General features: G+C 59.4%; 4 protein-coding genes across 4 annotated transcripts; all 4 read left to right on the top strand.

Annotated features, from left to right (window-relative positions):
• Positions 1 to 662: 662 nt before the first annotated feature.
• Positions 663 to 3,543, top strand: ABB37_04567 (hypothetical protein; the record flags this gene model as incomplete). Its single annotated transcript, XM_015802264.1, has 1 exon — positions 663 to 3,543. The coding sequence occupies exon 1, from the start codon at positions 847 to 849 to the stop codon at positions 3,541 to 3,543; it is 2,697 nt and encodes an 898-aa protein (XP_015658708.1). The 5' UTR covers positions 663 to 846.
• A 612-nt stretch (positions 3,544 to 4,155) lies between these two features.
• On the top strand, positions 4,156 to 7,132 carry ABB37_04566 (putative Proteasome regulatory non-ATPase subunit; the record flags this gene model as incomplete). Its single annotated transcript, XM_015802263.1, has 1 exon — positions 4,156 to 7,132. The coding sequence occupies exon 1, from the start codon at positions 4,406 to 4,408 to the stop codon at positions 7,130 to 7,132; it is 2,727 nt and encodes a 908-aa protein (XP_015658707.1). The 5' UTR covers positions 4,156 to 4,405.
• A 1,000-nt stretch (positions 7,133 to 8,132) lies between these two features.
• On the top strand, positions 8,133 to 15,556 carry ABB37_04565 (hypothetical protein; the record flags this gene model as incomplete). Its single annotated transcript, XM_015802262.1, has 1 exon — positions 8,133 to 15,556. The coding sequence occupies exon 1, from the start codon at positions 8,408 to 8,410 to the stop codon at positions 15,554 to 15,556; it is 7,149 nt and encodes a 2,382-aa protein (XP_015658706.1). The 5' UTR covers positions 8,133 to 8,407.
• Positions 15,557 to 16,695: 1,139 nt separating this feature from the next.
• Positions 16,696 to 18,349, top strand: ABB37_04564 (hypothetical protein; the record flags this gene model as incomplete). Its single annotated transcript, XM_015802261.1, has 1 exon — positions 16,696 to 18,349. The coding sequence occupies exon 1, from the start codon at positions 16,739 to 16,741 to the stop codon at positions 18,347 to 18,349; it is 1,611 nt and encodes a 536-aa protein (XP_015658705.1). The 5' UTR covers positions 16,696 to 16,738.
• Positions 18,350 to 18,645: the final 296 nt, after the last annotated feature.

Raw genomic sequence — 18,645 nt, 5'->3', positions numbered from 1 at the left:
GGGTTTGCGGTCTGGGAAAGAGAGGTGCTCAACGTCTCTGCCCGCAAACTGTGGTGGTGGTGGGAAAAGCGGCACTTTACCGAATTGGTTTCAAGGAGTCGTGTTTTGCCGGCGGCTCCCGGTGGTTCATCAGCGTTTCAATGCACTGTGTGAACTGCATGTTTAGGGATGCGGGCGGATCCCCTTTTGTTGGTTGTTGAGCTCTTCTTTTCGGCCTTGCGTGCGCGCGTTGGTGCTGATTTATGCGTGAATTTGTTATCCGTTTATTCGACTTATCTGCGTTTTACATTTAATGCACCTCAACCGGCAAAAAGTGTTTTGTCCAACACACGCGGAGCGGCAGAAGATGGCCGCGAACGAGAGAAGAAGAGAATTCCTAGAGCTGACTTGAAGGCCATCGCTCCCCCGCCCCTCTCTTTCTTCTTTTTCTTTTGGTCACGGTGCGAGTTCTGGTGACAGCAAGGAAGCCTTAGATGTAAGCGGCTGAAAGACGAAACAAAGGCGTGTGTGTCGAGCGGGGGACGTATCGGTTGACTTCACGTCATTCAGAAGCACATCTCTCTGACCGGATTTTTTTTTTGATTTCCCCAAATTCGCCTCACTCCCCTCTTCCGCGCGGTCTGTCTGTTTTCCTTTCAATTCTTTCGAGCCCGCCTACCATAGTGATTTGCGAAGGCGAGACGAGCGAACCAAGTACGCCTTGGTTCTTTTGTCTCTTGCTTTCTTTTGGTTTCGCCGTAACGTGGCCTCACCGTCTCAACGACAACAGCAAACAAACTGCAAAGAAGGCGTGTACGCTGCCTGGCGGTTTTGTCTTCACACGGCTTTCTGTTGACGCCATACTCCATGAAGTCGCTCAAGCCTTCCCAGTCGCAGACCACGACGGTGCGGACGCCGTCAACGCGGCTGCCGATGCTGTCAAGTAAATCAGGCGCATTTCCGAACGGCACCGTCCGCGGCCCCGCCTACACACCTTCGCCACCGTGCGGACTTCTTCACCTCATCGAAAGCGGCATCATCAAGGCCGATGCTGATTTAGAGCCAATGCTGACCACCGATGGCCCAATGCGCTCAAAGCGCGTCGTGTTGCACAAGTCGGCGGAGCGCAGTCGCCGGCAGCCGAACGTGATGACAGAGAACTCCGGCTTCAACGGCGTGCGGGAGTACAAGCTAGACATGGACGAACTCGCCCGCATCCCCGCTGCGCTCAACTTGGAGGAGTTGAAGGGGTGGGAGGCCGATCAGGCGCAGGAGCGACGTGCGCAACAGGCAGCAGCAGCAGCCGCCGCAGCAGCAGCGGCCTCTGAAGCACAGCGATCAGCGCCATCGCCACAGCCGCAGCCGTCTTCCTCTTCCTCCGCGGCGGCAAACATGGCCCCGGCTGTACACGCTGACGCCACCACGCGCGACGACACGCGAACGTACACGCAGCTTCTTGATTTGTACTCGATGCACGAGTTCATCATCCGCAAAGGCAAAGCACTGCGCAACACGCCAGAGTTTGCGTCCTTCAAACGACACTACAGTGCCAGCTGGGGAGAAGTGGAGGGTCTGATTGAGGCGTTGGAGGAGCTCATGTCCACCTACGGGGTGGAGCTGGCCTACGTGGACGGCAAGCAACTGGCGCAGCTGGCCTCCTACCAAGCTCCGGATTTGGTCACTGCTGCCGAGCTGGTGCAGTGTATCGCCAACGTAGAGGAGATACTCCCCTTGGTCTCTGACGCCTCTCGCCCTTTCCACTACGGCCCCCGTCGCCACCACATTGCTGCCACCAAGATCCAAGCCACGTGGCTCATGTATCGGCAACGCATTGCGTACATCCACCTCCTCATTGGCACCCGTGCCGCCATCGCGATTCAGCGGCAGTGGGCGACCTACCGGGCGCGCTGCATGACCCGCCGCACCATCCGCACGCTTCGCGACACCAACCTGCTGCGGTGGCGACAGACCATGGAGGAATTCAAGGCGGCGTGGCCGCAGATACAGGAGGGACGCCGCACCATCCTTCACATTCCCTCCCTCTCCTACCCCACCTATCAGGCCAAGAAGGTGTCCTTCTTTGAAGCGCAGCAGCTTGGGCAGCTGACCCGCCTCAGCATGCTGGCCGACCCACGGGTGCAGGTCGTCTTTGTCGTCCCTGAAAAACCAGAACAGGAAATTCGGCAGTACTACGAAAAGCTGTTGGCGGAGAGCGGCATCACGAACGTGGCAGGGCGGCTGACGTACGTCGTGCCGGAGAATGCAGCACGGCTCCCTGCTGGTCTGAGTCTCACCCGCATGATATTACTCTCCCCCCGGCTGCTGAAGCTGCTCTCGGCACTCAGCACTGGCAAGCCCGCCTACATTGTGCCTGCGGTGGTGGGCCCAGAGGAGCTCACCTTGGCGAGTCAGTTGAACGTGCCACTGCTCTCTGCGGAGCCTCGCATTGTGCAGGCCTACGGCTCGAAGAGCGGCTGCCGGCGCTTACTCGAGGCGGCTGATGTGATGACCCCGCCCGGAGCAGCGCAGCTTCGATCTCGAGGCGATCTGCTGCACGCACTCACTTCCTTAATCTTGGAGCACCGCGATGTCTCACGCTGGCTCATCAAGCTTGAGAACGAGTTCGCCAGCCACGGCCACGCCTACTTAGATGTGAACCGTCTGCGGTCCTTGCAGGATAACAGCGAGGGAGCGTCAGAGGCTGCAGTGGCGCGCGAATTGGAGGTACACGGCGCCAAGCGTGTCCGTCTGCTGCATCCTCACATCTACCCCGACTGGGAGTCGTACTTGGCGATGTTCGACATGGTAGGCGGGACCGTCGAGGCGGTGCTGCCCGGGCTCACCTCCCCGGTGACGGCCAATCTTTTTATTTCGCCTTCCGGCACGGTGCAGCTGGAGTCGGTGGTGGAGCCGCTGCTGGCGCCGGCGCTCACCGTGATGGGTTCCTTGTTTCCGTGCCGCTCTACCGTGCCCTACGCGGCAATTCGAGGCGCCTCCCTCAGCGTGGGCCAAGCCGCCTACCGCAAGCGTATTATCGGGTACGTCTCCGTGGACTACGTCGTGACCACCGACACGGCAGGCGCAGACGGTGCAGCGGAGCAGCAGCGGGTTTGGGGAGTGGACGTGGATTTTGGGTTGTCGACCTACGCAGCCGCCCACGGCCTCGCCACCGTCATCGCCGGGAGCACGTGGGATGCGAAGCGCGGCACCTGCGTGCGTGCGACCTCGGGTGAGGCCCTCGCCTACGCCTACAGCGGTGTCCTCTACAGCCCGTACATATCCGCCATTCGCCACGCGTCGTTCTTCGCGCGCTGCCAGAGCCGCCGGCTGGCCTACGACTGCGGCTGCCGCACCGGCGTCGTCTTTCACTTCCTCAACGTGTTCCTGTGCAACTGCATGGGCGTCATTTCGATTGAGACGGATGCGGCGCGGGCGGTGCGGCGGCTGGCGGAGTTCCAGCTGCTTTTGAACATGGAGCTGCCGAAGCAGGGCGAGCACTTGGCGGAGAGCAACTGTGTGTACTTCTCGTCTCTTGTGCGGCAGCTTTCTCAACTCCTGCGGTAGAGGAACAAAGCCGTGCCTTTTCTTCTGGTGTTTTACTGATGTAAGATTTATGAATGGCTCCGGCGTTGAAGCCGGCAGTCGTGGCCACTGTGGCGGCTGAACCGCGTTGGTGATATCTGTGTCTTTGGAATTTCTCTCTTCTTTTTTCTTTTCGCATTCTGCCTTTCATGTAAACAAGAATCGCCATCTGATTGCTGTGGTGGCGAGTACGTGTCACCGCAGACGTCACCACGATAAAAAGCGCCATCTGTAAACACACCACAGCTGCAAACCAACAAACGGCGGTCAAGAGAAGAAACGACGAATTGCAGATTGCATACTTTTCGTTGCTTGCGCGTGCGCTCACTTTGCGGTACATCTCAGAGGTGTTGCCTTTCTTTGCTGACGAGGAGCTGAAGTGCGAAACCGCGATTGTGTGTTGGCCGATGTTTTTCGCTCAGAGGTTTCAGACTTCACACTCGCTGAGACATGCTCTTCAAGAACGGAGCAACCGCCCCTCCTTTCAAAAAACCGAACAGCTCTTCACTCCATCTGAACCTATCTTTTTCTCCTCGTATTTCTGTGACGCCGCGGATGGCTTTGCGTGTCGTGATGTGAATTTCTTTCTCTCCAGTGTATTTTGTTTTCCTTTGATTTAGCTCACTCAAGTTGGACGTGGCGACGTGTTCCCCCCGTGCTAGTCGAACCCCGTAAGCTTTTCGCGTTGATTCTCTTCTATGTCTACGCGGTTTTTCCCACGCTTTATTTCGCCTTATTTTTACGTACATTCATTTTTTGCTTGATCCGCTGCTCGCTGTCCCGTGCGGATTCGCCTCCGGTGCACTAACGCTTCCTCCCACTTCCATTTTCACACCCGCTTGCCATGGAGCCGAAGTCCAAAGAGGTCGAGGTCGGGGTGCCCTCGCAGGACCCGGTGAAGAAGAACGACGTCAATGAGAAGAAGAAGAAGGAGAATGAAAACAAGATGAGTGAGGAGGACAGGCGCATCAAGGAGGAAGTGGAGCTCCTCGTGACGCGGGCCGCGGACACCGACGCCCGCATCGCAAAAGTCGCGGTGGAGCGTCTGGTGGAGCTGCTGCGCACGAGCAGCAGTGGCAGCCTTGCTGCCGTGCCGCCGCCGCTGAAGCATATTCGCGCCCTCTACCCGGATCTGGAGGCGGCGCTGAAGGGCACGCAGGACCCCTCGGTGTCCCGCCGTCTGCACGACCTTCTTTCCTTTATTTCGATGACGCTGGAGTCGAAGAGCGGCAACCGCACGCTATTGGAGCACAAACTGAAGGGCACCACGGACGATCTGGCGCAGTGGGGCCACGAGTACCTGCGCTTCCTCGCCGGCGCCATCGCGGAGGAGTGGCGGGATCGGGCCGGCAACCACGACCCGACCGACCACCTCAACGGTTTTGTGGATCAGACAGTCACCTACATGCTGATGCATCAAGACGAGGCAACGGCGATTGACCTACTTCTGGAGATCGACGGCGTGGCGCGCATCCTGCCGCACGCAGAGGCGTCCAACTACAAACGCATTGCAAACTATATCGCCGCAATCAGCAAATACCTGACACGCCCCTCCGACAGTGAGGCGCTGCGCACCGTCTACGACATCTACAAGAAGATGAAGGCCTACCCGGATGCCGCGATGGTGGCGCTCGCACTCAACGACCGGGAGCTGGTGGCGGAGCTCTTCAAGGAGTGCACCAGTAAGCCCGAGCGTCTTCAGATGGCCCTCTCCTGCGCGCGACAGAAGTTCTTCCTCGATATGGACGACGAGGAGGACGAGTTACTCCAGGACGCCAATGGCAACATGCGGCTGTCGCAGCTGTACCGCCACACCGCGCAGGAGCTGGACTCCATGGCCCCCAAGACCTTAGAGGAAGTCTTTAAGATGTCGACAGATGAGAAGAGCGCGCCGAAGGACTTGCAGAACAACCTCGTCAGCGCCTTTGTAAGCGGGCTGGCGAACTGCGGTTACGGCACGGACAAGTTCCTCTCCGACACGCCGGCCTTCTTCTTTGACCAACGCGAGGACCGCATCATCTCCACGACGGCTGCGCTGGGCCTGCTGCACTTGTGGGATCACGTTGAGGGTCTGCAGCAGATCGACAAGTACTTTTACTCAGAGAGCACCTACGTGAAGGCGGGGGCGTGCCTTGCGTCTGGCATTGTCATGTGCGGGGTGAAGAACCCCTTCGACCCTGCTCTGGGTCTGCTTTCCGAGCAAATCAACGCGCATGAGGATGAGGTGGCCATTGGCGCCATCCTGGGTCTGGGCTACGCCTACGCCGGTACACGCAAGGAGGACGTGAAGGAGCTGCTCGTCCCCATGCTGGCGGACTCGGAGCAGAAGCTGTTGGTGCAGTGCATCGCAGCCTACGCCTTGTCCACCGTCTTTGTTGCCTCCGCAGACGAGGACATCTCTGAGACGATGATCAACTGCCTGATGGAGGTCCCGGAGAACAAGCTGAAGGAGCCGTGCGTGCGCTACCTTATTCTCGCCCTGGGCTGCATGTTTCTCGGCCGACAGGAGGCCGCCGACACCTTGCTGGACGCCACCCGTGCGCTGCCCACGCTCATTCAGCGCTACACGGAGATCGTGGTGCGCAGCTGTGCCTTTGCGGCCACGGGCAACGTCGTTGTTATCCAGAGTCTTTTCCACGTGATCGCCGAGAACGAGGAGCCGGAGAACGAGGAGGAAAAGAACGAGGCCGAAGACGGCAACGAAGAGGCGAATGAGCAGGCGCAGAAGCCCGAAGGGGAGGAGAAGCCGATACCGTTGAACTACAAAGCAGCTGCGGTGCTCGGCATCGGCTTGATCGCCGTGGGCGAGGATCTGGGTATGGAGATGACGAAGCGCGCCATTATCCACATCCTGCTGGCCGACACGGTGAGCAAAGGCAAGGACCCGATGTCGGGCCGCTGCGCCGTGCCGCTGGTCTACGCGCTGCTTTCTGCCGGCAACCCGAACATGCCGGTGGTGGAGACGCTGAACCGGCTGGCGCACGACTCCGATGTGTCGACGGCCACCAACGCCATTATGGCGATGGGCATCGTTGCCGCCGGCAGCACCAACGCCCGCGTCGCCACGAAGCTGCACAATCTCTCCTCGTATTACCAGAAGCAAATCTACGCGGGTGCCACCTTTGCGGTGCGCCTGGCGGAGGGTCTCTGCGCGATGGGCAAGGGCCACCTGACGCTGTCCTGTCTGCAGAACGATGGAAATTCGGTGGACATGACGGCGCTGATGGGCGTGCTGAGTCTGCTGCACAGCTCCCTTGATTTCTCCAACACGCTGCTGGGTGAGTGCCACTATATGTTCTACGCCATCACGCCCGCCATCAGCCCACGCATGATGATGGCGGTGGATGAGGAGATGGAGCCGGTGGACTCCGTGATGGTGCGTGTGGGTTTGCCCGTGGACACGGTGGCGCTGCCTGGTAACCCGAAGCCCATCACCGGCTTCCAGACGCAGAAGACGCCGGTTCTGCTGAGTGCAACTGACAAGGTGGAGTGTGCCGATCCGAAGTACGTGCCTGTGAGTACGGTGTTAGAGGGCGTTTGTGTCGTGAAGAAGCGTCCTCAAGAGACATAGAAAGGCGAGATGTAAGTGTTGTGCTACAAGGGGAGAGGGGGGGGGGTTGGCACTGGAGTGTGTGCATGTCAGAGGACGTGAGGTGACAGGAGTGTCTTTAACCTCTTTAACAACAACTGCGACTATAGAAGGGCGCTTTACTACGTCTCCTGCGCACATCGAATTTCTTTTTCCTTCACCAGGTTGGAGTAACAAAACCTTTCAAGAAAGCCTTTTTTGTTATCATTTACGTCAGCGAGGGAATGCGCACAGCGAGTCTCACTCTTCCTCTGTATGTATGTTGAATGCACCGAAAACGCCCCGCCGCTGCGTGTTCCACACCCGCCACAACCCGGCCTCTCGTGTTCGCTTTGCATGTTTCGCTTTATGTTGGTGTAACGTCTCTGGGCAGTGCGTAGGGGTGGGGGTTTATTTATTATTAGTATTACCGTTACGGTGAATGTTGGATGTGCGTTGCTGTGCTGTGCTGCAGCGTGTGCGCGTGTCTGGCGCGCTTGCACAGCAGCAAAGGAAAAGTGTCGAAGTATCCGTTGCTCTTTTTTTTTTGTTTTGCGGGAAGGTGCAAAGGGGCTGCGGTGCATTGTCGGCAGGCGCAAGCAGAAATCTGGAGGAGGCGCAGTTGCCGTTTTCGGCCACAGCATTCTGAGATGACAGCCTCGGCGGAAGCAGCCCTGCTTTCACGTTTCTGTAAAAGCGGTAGTATGCTAACGGTCGACGCCTTCAATGACCCGAAGTACTGCCTTGCGTCGCGTCTTCTGCGCTTTGCCTCAGTGCATATCAACGCCGCCGTGCCAAATGGTCACTCCGGTGCTTGGCGGGGAGGTAGAAAACCCCACAGCACATTAAAATAATGTGACAGGCGACCACATTCTTTCGCGCTACTTCCGCTCCATCTTTTCTTCTTACCACGTCTTGGTGCATCACACGCTGCTGAATGCCCACACGCATAATCTCTTGCATGCGTGCGTATATATGCTCTCCGCCACCCAGTTCTATTGTAGTGAAAGCATCAACCTCGAAGAAACGGCTACGGCAGTAGTGTTTTCTGAGCTCGAAGTCTAATTGCTACGGGGTAGAAGAAAGAAGGAAGAGAAGGCTCTTGGAGTGGGCGTTGTTGGACAGTGCCTCCACAAACTTGGCCCCTGTTTTCACAGTGCAGGCTAGAGTGCTTGCTGTGTTGTCGTCGCGTTGGCATTTCCTGTTACTGCGGGGGATTGTAAGGGACGTTCTGTATTCGTGGACGTTGTGGCTTCGAACAAGACACCGTCTACCGTCATGAGCACCGACAACGATATTGAGCGGCAGCTTATGGCCGAGATGGAGGCGCAGATTCAACGCTCCAACGTTCACAGCGACCCGTACGGTAGTCGGCCGCCGTTTGAGATAACGCCGATCGTAGACGATCCCGCCGAGGCAACTCGTAAGGAAGAGGCAGATCTCATTCAACGTGAGATCGAGGAACGCCTTCGCCGTAAGCAGCAGCAGCGTGCGTCGCGGCAGGCCACCCCAGATACGGTGCTCCAAGGCAGCGGGTACGGCCAGCAGCCGCTGGTGACCGCAGCTGGGGTTAGGGGCAACGGCGGCTACTTCACTCCATCCCAACACGATTCGTTTGCGACAGGTGCGCCGGTGAACCACAAAAGCGAGAACAGCTCTATTGGCAGCATGGCGGGCGTGAGCAACACAGAAGCGCAGGCCCGGAAGGCGGCAGAGGAGCAAGCGAGGAGAGAGGCAGAGGAAGAGGCCCGTCGCGACGCGGAGGAGCAAATGCGCCGTGAGGCCGAGGAGCAGGCTCGCAGGGAGGCGGAGGCCCAAGCACGCCGTGAGGCCGAGGAGCAGGCTCGCAGGGAAGCGGAGGCCCAAGCACGCCGTGAGGCCGAGGAGCAGGCTCGCAGGGAGGCGGAGGCCCAAGCACGCCGTGAGGCCGAGGAGCAGGCTCGCAGGGAGGCGGAGGCCCAAGCACGCCGTGAGGCCGAGGAGCAGGCTCGCAGGGTCGCTGCCGAAGCACACGAGCGCCGCCTCGAGGAGATTCGACGTGAGGCTCGTGAGGCGGTGATGCGCGAGTACGCCGCAAAGCTGAAGAAGCCGCTGAGCGACGCCCCTCTCTCGACACGACCGCGTGCGATGTCCGCCGACACTCCGAATGGTAATCCGAGAGACGAGGCCGCTGTCCCGCTCAGCGCCTCAGCACGACTCCCCACAGCGACCTCCATCTCGCTGACGACCTCGCAAAACGCCTCACAGCCCGAGTCGCCGCACGACAACCGCAAGGCGTCCGCTCAGCTGGAAGGCAGCAAGCGCGAGAACTCTCAGTATTTAGACGCACCTATGATGACCACCACGACGAAGGCGGAGGTCCCGGACGAGTCTGTTAGGCAGCACAGCTCGCAACTCGAAGCGCGCCGCTTTCCCTCCCTCTCCATCAACAGCAGGAGTGGAGAGAGCCAGCCGCTCGACCTGCGCACGGACGAGAGCGCGGTGGGCAGCCCCGCCGACCATGAGCACGCCTTGCCGCACGAGGGGTCCCGCTTTGAGATGCATAAGACGCCGCACGAGTCCATCGCGCCGAGTGCGGAGGATGATGGCCACTCCAGCGGTAGCGAAGACGACTCCGCCTCGGACATCAGCAGCCACTACTCCGCCTCTACGATAGAGGCGATCCGCAACGACAACGGCATCCTGGCACGTAGCGAGGAGGACACCGCCTCCTCCCCTGTATCGGAGCGGCGCGACGAGGTGCCGCTGGAGGCTTTTGAGTCGGCCCTGGCGGAGGAGCTCGCGACGCGCGGCCTCACGGAGGACGCGACGAAGCGCAGCCGCATCGACGTCCACCGCTACGGCACCATCCGTGAGTCCGGCAAGTGCCTCTTTCCTCCCACGGAGATGGCAGGCGAGGTGCCAGCGCACGCAAGGGTGCAGCTAGGCTTCTTCTCGGCGAAGCAGACCATCATTACGCTGCAGCGCGCGCACCAGCGCAACAACGCCGACCGCGAGCGCGCCTGTGCGCCGGGTGAACGGTCGCTGAAATCGCTGAAGTGTTTCTTCGAGTCGGAGGTGCTGAGCGACCCGACGCTGACCGTCGATGACGACGACTACCCGCACAACGCCCCATCGGAGCGGCTACTGACGCGCGATCAACTCATGAAGGGCGACGGCGCTATGGTGCGCAGGGCGGTCTCGCAGATCTCCTACGGGGACCCGATCCAAGTATGGGAGAAGTCACAGACGGCTGCCAAGGAGGGTGTAACCGCGGCCAAGCCCACCGCGGGCAACCTGTGGGTGAGCGACATCGACACACGGAAGCCCACTCCTGCCATGCGCACCTTTACTGGTGGTTTTGTCTACCGCGTCGCCGCGGCGAAGATCAGCAACCGCGTGACGGAGCTGCACGGCGAGGGCACCGACCCGATCATCGTCGCCGCTGCCCTCTACAGCCTGACCGACCGCCAGAAGGTGAAGGTGTCTGAAACGTTCTACTTCGACGCCGGCCTGGACGTCTTCTACCCGCAAAAAGAGCGCAAGGAGCTGGCGAAGAAGAACGAGGTCGTCGCTTTCGTGCCGAACGAGTTTAAAGGGACGCTGCACATCATCATGCGCGTCTACCGACCGTGCTGTGAGGACTTCGACACCTACGTAGATCTGTACAGTCGCGCCGACAGGTACAAGCCGGTGCACGTCGCGCCGATGAAGCAGGAGACGCTGCTGCTGGCGCAGGTCTCCGACGTGCTGGAGGAGCTAGGGTGGAACGCCGCTCCGCTGCAAGGGGAGGACAACAAGCCGGTGACCAGCTTCACCATTGACCGTCTCTACCGCAAGGCCTTCCGCGACGAGGAGACGTTTAAGGTGATGCAGGACGAGCGGTGGCGCAGCGCGCAGAAGACGATCCCAGTGAACTTCTCCTTCACCGTCCGCGACCTCTCCAAGCACGAGGTTGCCTTCCCGTCTGACCACCCCGAAACGCTGCCGGAGGAGAACGAGTCGATGGTGAGCCTGCTCGATCCGGATGTGCAGGGTGCCCGTCCCGTCGTCTACCGCTACTCTCCCTGTTGCATTCCCATTCTCAACTCCGGCTACTTCACCACTTACAACAACGTCTACTACTTCCGTGTGTCGAAGCTGAAGGTGATCAACACCGGCTACCTGCGCAACATCCCCAACTCGCACCACACCTACGCCTTCCAGATCTGTGTTAAGGCGAAGGACGATGGCCTCTCGGAGGACGGCGCCATCCAGTGCATCTACGGCCGCGGCCTCAACAACCTGTCGATGGACACGTTGGCGTGGTCGACGTCGATGCACAACACGCCTGATTTTGCCCTGAATGACGAGTTCAAGCTGCAGCTGCCCCTCAACACGACGGACCGCCATCACATTTTCATCACCTTGTACGCAACCTGTCAGCGCAAGACGCCGCCGACGGTGGGGCAGCCCCGCACCTTCAAGATTGGATACGCGGCTGTGCCGCTGATGGTCAACGGCGTCATTCAGGTGCGCGACAACATCGACGTGAAGTTCGTAGCGCACGACCAGGCTGCCGTGGCTGCCGCCGGCGGCTACCTCAAGAACTTCGCTGAGGCGCCGGTGTCTGCGCTGCTGAACAACGGCGAGAGTGTGCTGCGTGCATCCAGCCAAACCAAAACGACAGTGCACGCCTCCAACCGCGTCATCGCGTCCGTCTTTCGCCAGTGTCCGCCCTCCATCGCGGAGATGAAGAAAAACGACAACGTCCTGAATGAGTGCGGTGCGCTGCAGAAGCTGCCGCCCCTGGCAACGGACCCACACCGCGGCGTGGTCAGTCTCATTTCACAGCTGCCACTCGCTGAGATCTTGGCCTTCTACCCATTTTTGAGCGCCTATTCCTTTTCCTTGATCGGCTCCGGCTCCACCACTGTGTCGCTTGCGAACCGCACCCACATGCTGGACGTGCTCCTGGGCTTCACCGCCAAGGCGCAGCAGTACGACACCTCGACGCACACCATACGCCGCCGACACAATACGGAGGGCATGACGCCGCAAGTCTTCGTCAAGACCAGCGCCGGCAGCGTGTTATATCACTTTCTGTCGAACGACACTCTCTACGAAGGGGCGGCGTGCGAGTACAAGCGGCGCCTCTACAGCGGACTGGCGGAGGCGTGGCTCAACTTGCTCAAGACACTGTCGCAGCAGCCGGCAGACGCGGCAAGGGACGGCAGCGCGCCGTCGACGCCGGGAGGCCCCAGCTCGCCTACTGCGGCGCGCGGCAAGAAGGCGGCCCCGCCAGCGCGCAACATTCTCAGCGAGATGAGCACCCTCTCGTGGTTCCTCTTTGACGTGATTCTGCGCTCCATGTACCTGTGGGGGGACGAGAACCCGGCCGTGCCGCGCCAGGACCTCTTCCACCCATCTTTTTACTCCACCGTGGCGGAGCTATGCGTTCTGGTGCTGACGAAGCTGTCCACCTTCGACGAGAGCCAACTCGTGCGCAACGTGGCCATATTTGTGCGCAGTCTGACGCACTACGCAGACCGTGGGCGTGTGCTCACGATTTACGAGAAGATCACGGCTTACTTTGAGGAGGCCGGCAATCACGAGAGCTTGATCAATTTCTTGAAGTACGTCCTCGAGGACCCAGATGCGATGTACCTGCTGCTGCCCAGGGCCGGCGCCGGCCGCCCGGTGTTCTTCGCCCGCATCGCCGTGAACTCCTTTACCACCCTCATGAGTCACAACAATCGCGTGACGCGATCGCTGGCGACAAACGTGCTGTACAACTTTTTGCGGCGCCTCGCCAACGACTCCCGCACACCGAGCGAGAACCTGACGGGCATCGCCTCGCAGCTGTTTGCCCTCGTGCGCAATCTGGGCCCGCACTGGAAGTCGATCACGCAGTCGAACGACAAAATTCCCGCGGACTTGTTTCTGCTGGACAAGCGCCAGCTGGCTATCACGTGCCTGTGGATCATGTACTACACCCCCCGCCGCATCATCACGCGGTGGCTGCAGGAGGAAGTGGACGGGAAGATCATCGCTGGTGTGATGCAGATCATCTCCGACTCGCAGTCGGCCTTCCGCTACACGGCAGCCTCAGCTGTCGCTGCGACGGGCGATGACGGCGAGCAGCGGGATGAGCATGCGGAAGAGCGAAAGGCGTGGGAGGCGCGCAACACCACCTTTGTGACCGCTATCGGCGTGCAGATGTGCAGCATCATCCTCAACGACATCCCAAAGATTCTGCGCACGGTGCGCGACAACAGCGCGAACACCGCCGTCTTCCCCTTCTTCGTCATGCTGGAGTCGGTGCTGAACCTGGCGAACTCGACCGTCTCCTTGCAAATGAGCTCCGCGGTGATGCACGAGGTGGTCTGCAAGCTGTTTCCTGAGATCATCAGTCACAAGGCCCGCATGGGCAACGGCATGGTGCTGCTCACCTTCCGCCTCATGAGCAGCTGCTGCCAGCACGTGCGCACCTCGGCCAGCTGCACCTTCCTTCTGATGAGCCAAGCGTTCTTCTCGTGGAAGAGCTCGCTGTCAAAGATCAAGTCGCTCACGGCGAACGCGCTCGTGTCGGTCGCCGAGTCGCGCGTGCGGGACCTGCGCCTGGCCGGTCGCTTCATCGAGTTCCAGTTTGACGAGCTGATTGAGCGGGCGAAGGTGGAGGAGGACGATTTCCGGCTGCCTACACCTGACTTTGCCACGCGCTACGAGGATGACTCCAACGCACCGGGCGGCGATACGCAGATGAAGTACAAGCACAAGGTGGATGAGATGTTCATGAGCGTGCAGCGCAACCTGCCCATCTCGCGCTACTTGCTGGAGAAGTCGAACGTGTCCGACCAGCGCCCGCCGCGCTTCTCGGAGGAGTTCGAGGCCATGACGGTCACCGTGCTGAGCCTATTTGACGATGTGCTGCGTCTCCAGGTGGACGACTCGATGAAGTTTAAGGAGGCGAGGGTCACGGCGTACGCCGAGGTGTTCCGCAACTTCCTGCGGCAAAATGCGCTGAAGGAGGCGCTGAAATGGCTCTACCGCCTGCATGACGCTCACAAGGCCAACAACGACTTCGTGGAGGCGGGCATGGTGCTCGTCTTCATTGCCGCGTTGTGCTTCCGTGTGACGGAGGTGTTCTACTTTGTGAAGGGCACAGACTCCAAAGGCGCTCGCATGCCCTTTGGCGTCCTGTCTCACGTGTTCTGGCAGGACTATGTGCGGGTGCTGCCCGAGGCAGACTTGCTGCTGCCGGCGGACACGGTGTATGGCATCGTCTCCGAACTCTACGTGTGTCCGGACGATGCGTGCTTTACACTGGAAGGCCAGGTGAAGGCGCTGAAAGAGGCCGCGGAGTTCCAGGACAAAGGGCAGTACTACGAGTTTTCCCTGCACACCATTGGCATCGTCGACAAGTACCTGCAAGCCGTCAGCGACTTCAAAGGGTCTGCGGTGGTGCACACGGCCATGTCGACGTGGTGCACGGCGATCGCTGAGCCCAAGACGAAGCGGCGCAATGGCCGCTACTTCTTCGTGTGGGCCCGCATGGAGCGCGACGCCCCGCCGAAGTCGCGTAAAGAGCTGCAAGAGGAGGCGGACGACAACATGGTCGGCGAGAAGCCGCGCGGGCTGCCGGGTGGCAAGTCGGTATGCCGCATCTACAAAATGCCGACCACCACGACGCTCGCCGAGTTTAAGGAGTACGCGAAGTCGTACATCGAGTCCCTCTTTGCGGACACGTCCCTCGTGCGACTCACCGAGGAGCTGTCAGAGACGCAGCCGGCGCTGCCGGAGCCAGACTCGAAGCGCAAGCGGGTGGCGGCGGTGCATCGTCAGCCGAACCACTGCCTGGTTACCGTGAACGAGGTGCAGCCGTACTTCCCGAAGGGCACTCGCATTCCCCCCGATGGCTATGACCGCTCGATGCACCTCGGCTACTTTGAGAACACGGTGAACATCGGTCCTCGGGACGACGTGGCGGATGGCCGCAAACTGGACTTGATGTCGCAGCGCATGAGCATCAGCACATACGAGCTGGAGCGCTCCTTCCCGTCCACCACCACTGCCATCGATATTGCCAAGACGCACCAGGTGACGCTGGACCCCTTTGAGACGGCGGAGGAGATGCTGAACAGCCGCCGCGAGGTACTGAGCCAGGCAGCCAACAACGACAGTCTCATTACAGTGCTGCGGATGACTCTGTCGCCGAAGGGGCTGCAGCCTGGTGTGTACATGAAGGAGGCCATCGCCGTGATGGGCGACCACCCAGAGGTGATTCGCTCCGTCCGTTCGCTCAGCACTCTCGCCCGCACCAAACTGGAGGCCTGCGATAAAATGGAGGCGATGGTGAAGAACCCGGAGGACTACGCTCTGGTGCTGAAGGCGGTGACGGACATCGAGTGCAGCCTTATAGCGATGGACAGCCCCGACGAGGACTCCGACACCAACTCCGCCGCGTAAGGAGGCTCGCTGACGCGGTGTTTGGCCCAGGCACCGCGTCAACGGCGAAGTGGAGTTTTTTTTCCCCCTTTTCGTTTGTTTGGTAGAATGACACTTTTACGGTGCGGTGCGTAGCGCATCTGTCATCGTTATCGCATAGAGAAGTACTCCGACCGTGTCGTACCGTTGTTTGAAGTGACTGTCTTGTGGCTGTTGCTTTGCGTGGCCTTGGCTTTCTTTTCGTACCATTGACGGGCATAAATATCCCTCTTCGTTTGTTGTGCACTAACGCCCATCTCTGTGATGCTGTCCTCTTTTTTCCTGGACTTTATCTCCCACACTTTCAGGAGTGTGAAGTAGAAGTATTTGAGCGCGAACTCTGATGCCTGGGTGTTGTCTTCTGCGGCGCAGCCAGAAGGAAAAGTGTAGAGGATGCAGGCTCGGTCGCGTTTGCTTTTTATTAAGTCGTTGGTTTTCCCTTTTAAAGAATCCTTCCCTATTTGGCTCTCAAGGTATTGCTGTACTGGCGCTGTTCGTGTGGATACACACTTGTCTTGGTGATCTCTCCTTTTCTCCCTTGCGTGCTTTGTTCTTCGTATCGCTTCGTCGCGGCGTGCGGTTGGTGTTGCTCTCTTCTATGCGTGTTGTACGTCGGATGTTACAAGCAAACAAAAGAAAAGATAACGAAAAAAAAAGCCCCGAAACACGGGAAAAAGCTCCCGTCGGAAATTTCGGTGGACTCACATCGCTGTTTCGTGCCGGTGTGCGAAGCTTCGCCGTTTTTCGGCCTCCTGCATTTGTGGTGTCCGACGCTCGCTGATTTGAAAGTGTCCGTCACAACTGCCACTCTGCGCCACGGACATCTTCTTTGCTCGCACTGCGAAGGAGGGGAAAACAGCAGACTCTTCTTGTCCTTTCGACCGCACTCCGATACTTGACGGGCTCATCGTTTCAAGCGGGAGAGAGCGTTTTTGCTGCTCCACCGTTATGCAGAGGCCCCTTGCGGACCTCCGTTCCCTTCGACTGCGAGCCGGCAAATAGAAAGAGAAGGAGAAAGAGAAGGAACCCTTTCCTGCTCTCCACAGTTTCACATGCTTCGCTTTCTCTCCTTCCTTCTAACGTATCCTTACGCCTTTTCTTTTCTTCATTGCTCGTCGAGAGAAATTAGTGTACGAGTCAACCGCTGCTTCTTTCTCCATAGCGATGCTGGCCTCCTGCGCATTCAAAAACCAAGTTACCGGAGGTGTGTCCATCTCATCTCGATGGAAGAAGGAGACGACGGTGCAGGATGCGGAGACGCAAACGTCAAAGCTCAAGGTTGTCTCCGCAGAAGCGCAGACTGACGTGAGCAGTTTGCAGGCTTCCGAACAGCTAGACAAAAGCGTCGGCACGGAGAAAAAGGCTTATCAAGCCTCCCTAGATGGCCTGCAGTACGTGTACGCAGAGGTCCAGTACGATGAAGCGAAGCTTGCGACCTTCTTGGAAGGCTCCAAAGAGGAGATGCTGGCCATCCTCCACAAAAACGCGAAGAGCAGCATCTTCGACAACTACGCACCCAACTGGTCGCGTAAGAATACCGAGTTGGCGGTGTTGTACACCCTCAACGCGGCTGTGGTGAAGGAAAATGGGCTGGAGGCGCTGGACGTTGCGTGGAGCGCTAGCGGCACCATGCTGGCGGTCGCCTACGGACGCGTCGACACGTCAGGCTGGTGCTACAACAAGGGCTACGTCTGCATCTGGAACCTGTCACGACCCGACCTTAAAGAAGGGAAGCCGCATTACACTCTCGAGACGGAGACATACGCCACGACGCTCGCCTTTCATCCGACTACGGCGTCGATGCTGGCCGTGGGCACCTACAGCGGTGAGGTCGTGGTGTTCCCCAATGTGACCGACAACGTGCCGCAGGAGTACTCGTCGAGCGAGGCGGAGCTGGTGCACACGGAGCCGGTGACGGTGCTGCAGTGGGTCAGCAACCCGCAGGAGCTGCGGCCGGACCACCGCTTCGTGCTCTGCTCGGCGAGTCAGAGCGGACTCATCGTTCACTGGAGCCCCGCCAACGCCCTCGCAAAGCCACTAGCGGCCTACAGCGTTCAAAGCCGTCGTCGCCTCTCCGTCGGCATCACGGCGCTCTCCTACACGGGGGTACAGACCGACCGCGGCACCCAGCTGCCGACGTTGGACAGTGTGTTGCTGGTGGGTCTCGAAAACGGGGAGGTCGGTCGCGGTCGCACCGGGTTGGTCCCGCTAGATGTCAACCTGAAGGCGCCCTGCACTGTGGTTCCAGTGGAGCTGGATTGGCTGGAGGCACATCGCGGCCCCGTACAGTCTCTCTGCACCTCTCCTTTCTTCCGACACCTCTTGTTGACCTGCTCGTCGGACGGCAGCGCACGCCTCTACACCGACCTCGAGCGGTCGCCGCTGCTGACCTTGGAGCCGTCCGCAGAGACCAAGAGTTACCTGTACGGCGCTGCACTGAGTCCATTTCGCCCTGCTGTGGCGGCAGTGGTGTCTCGTGAGTCGCTGCTGCACGTCTACGACCTGCAGAAAGACCAGATGCGGCCTGCGTACACAGCGGAGGCGGGAACTGAGGGGGCAGCTGTGCTAGCCGTGGCGTTCAACTCGATAGCCGCAGACTGGCTTGCAACCGGCGATGGGCAGGGAAGTGTGAAGGTTTGGCGGCTGCCGACGGAGCTGTCGCAGGCCACCGAGGCGGAGCGGGCTGCGTTGCGCGCCAGCCAACCGTCTCGCGGTGAAAAGCAGGAGAGTGATGGCTCCTCTGCCATTCGAGACTTGTTTGGATTCGCTGTTTAGATGTATTATTGAGAGAAACCGCCGCCCGCGTGGCGTATATTTGCAGTTTATTTCATAGAGGAAAAATAGGTATATTCTCATGAGGCGGCCTTTCCTTCCCTCTCCGCCTTTCCCCTTCCGTAGAGCCTCGAATGCTGGCGTCAAAAAATGACGAAAACGCGAATGCAGCTTCATTGCAGCTCCTTTCACAGATGTCCACTTCTGGAACGTTAGCGCATCCGTTTGGGACATCGTCTCAACTTGCAAACGACGTTGACGTAGCTCCACAGCTAGCTTTTCGTGTCCCACATTTTGAA

Source organism: Leptomonas pyrrhocoris, assembly GCF_001293395.1.
Source record: "Leptomonas pyrrhocoris isolate H10 chromosome Unknown, whole genome shotgun sequence".
In the NCBI taxonomy this organism is placed as follows: Eukaryota; Euglenozoa; class Kinetoplastea; order Trypanosomatida; family Trypanosomatidae; genus Leptomonas; species Leptomonas pyrrhocoris.
The sequence above is the reverse complement of the archived record's forward strand: the minus strand, read 5'-3'. Positions and strand labels throughout refer to the sequence as shown.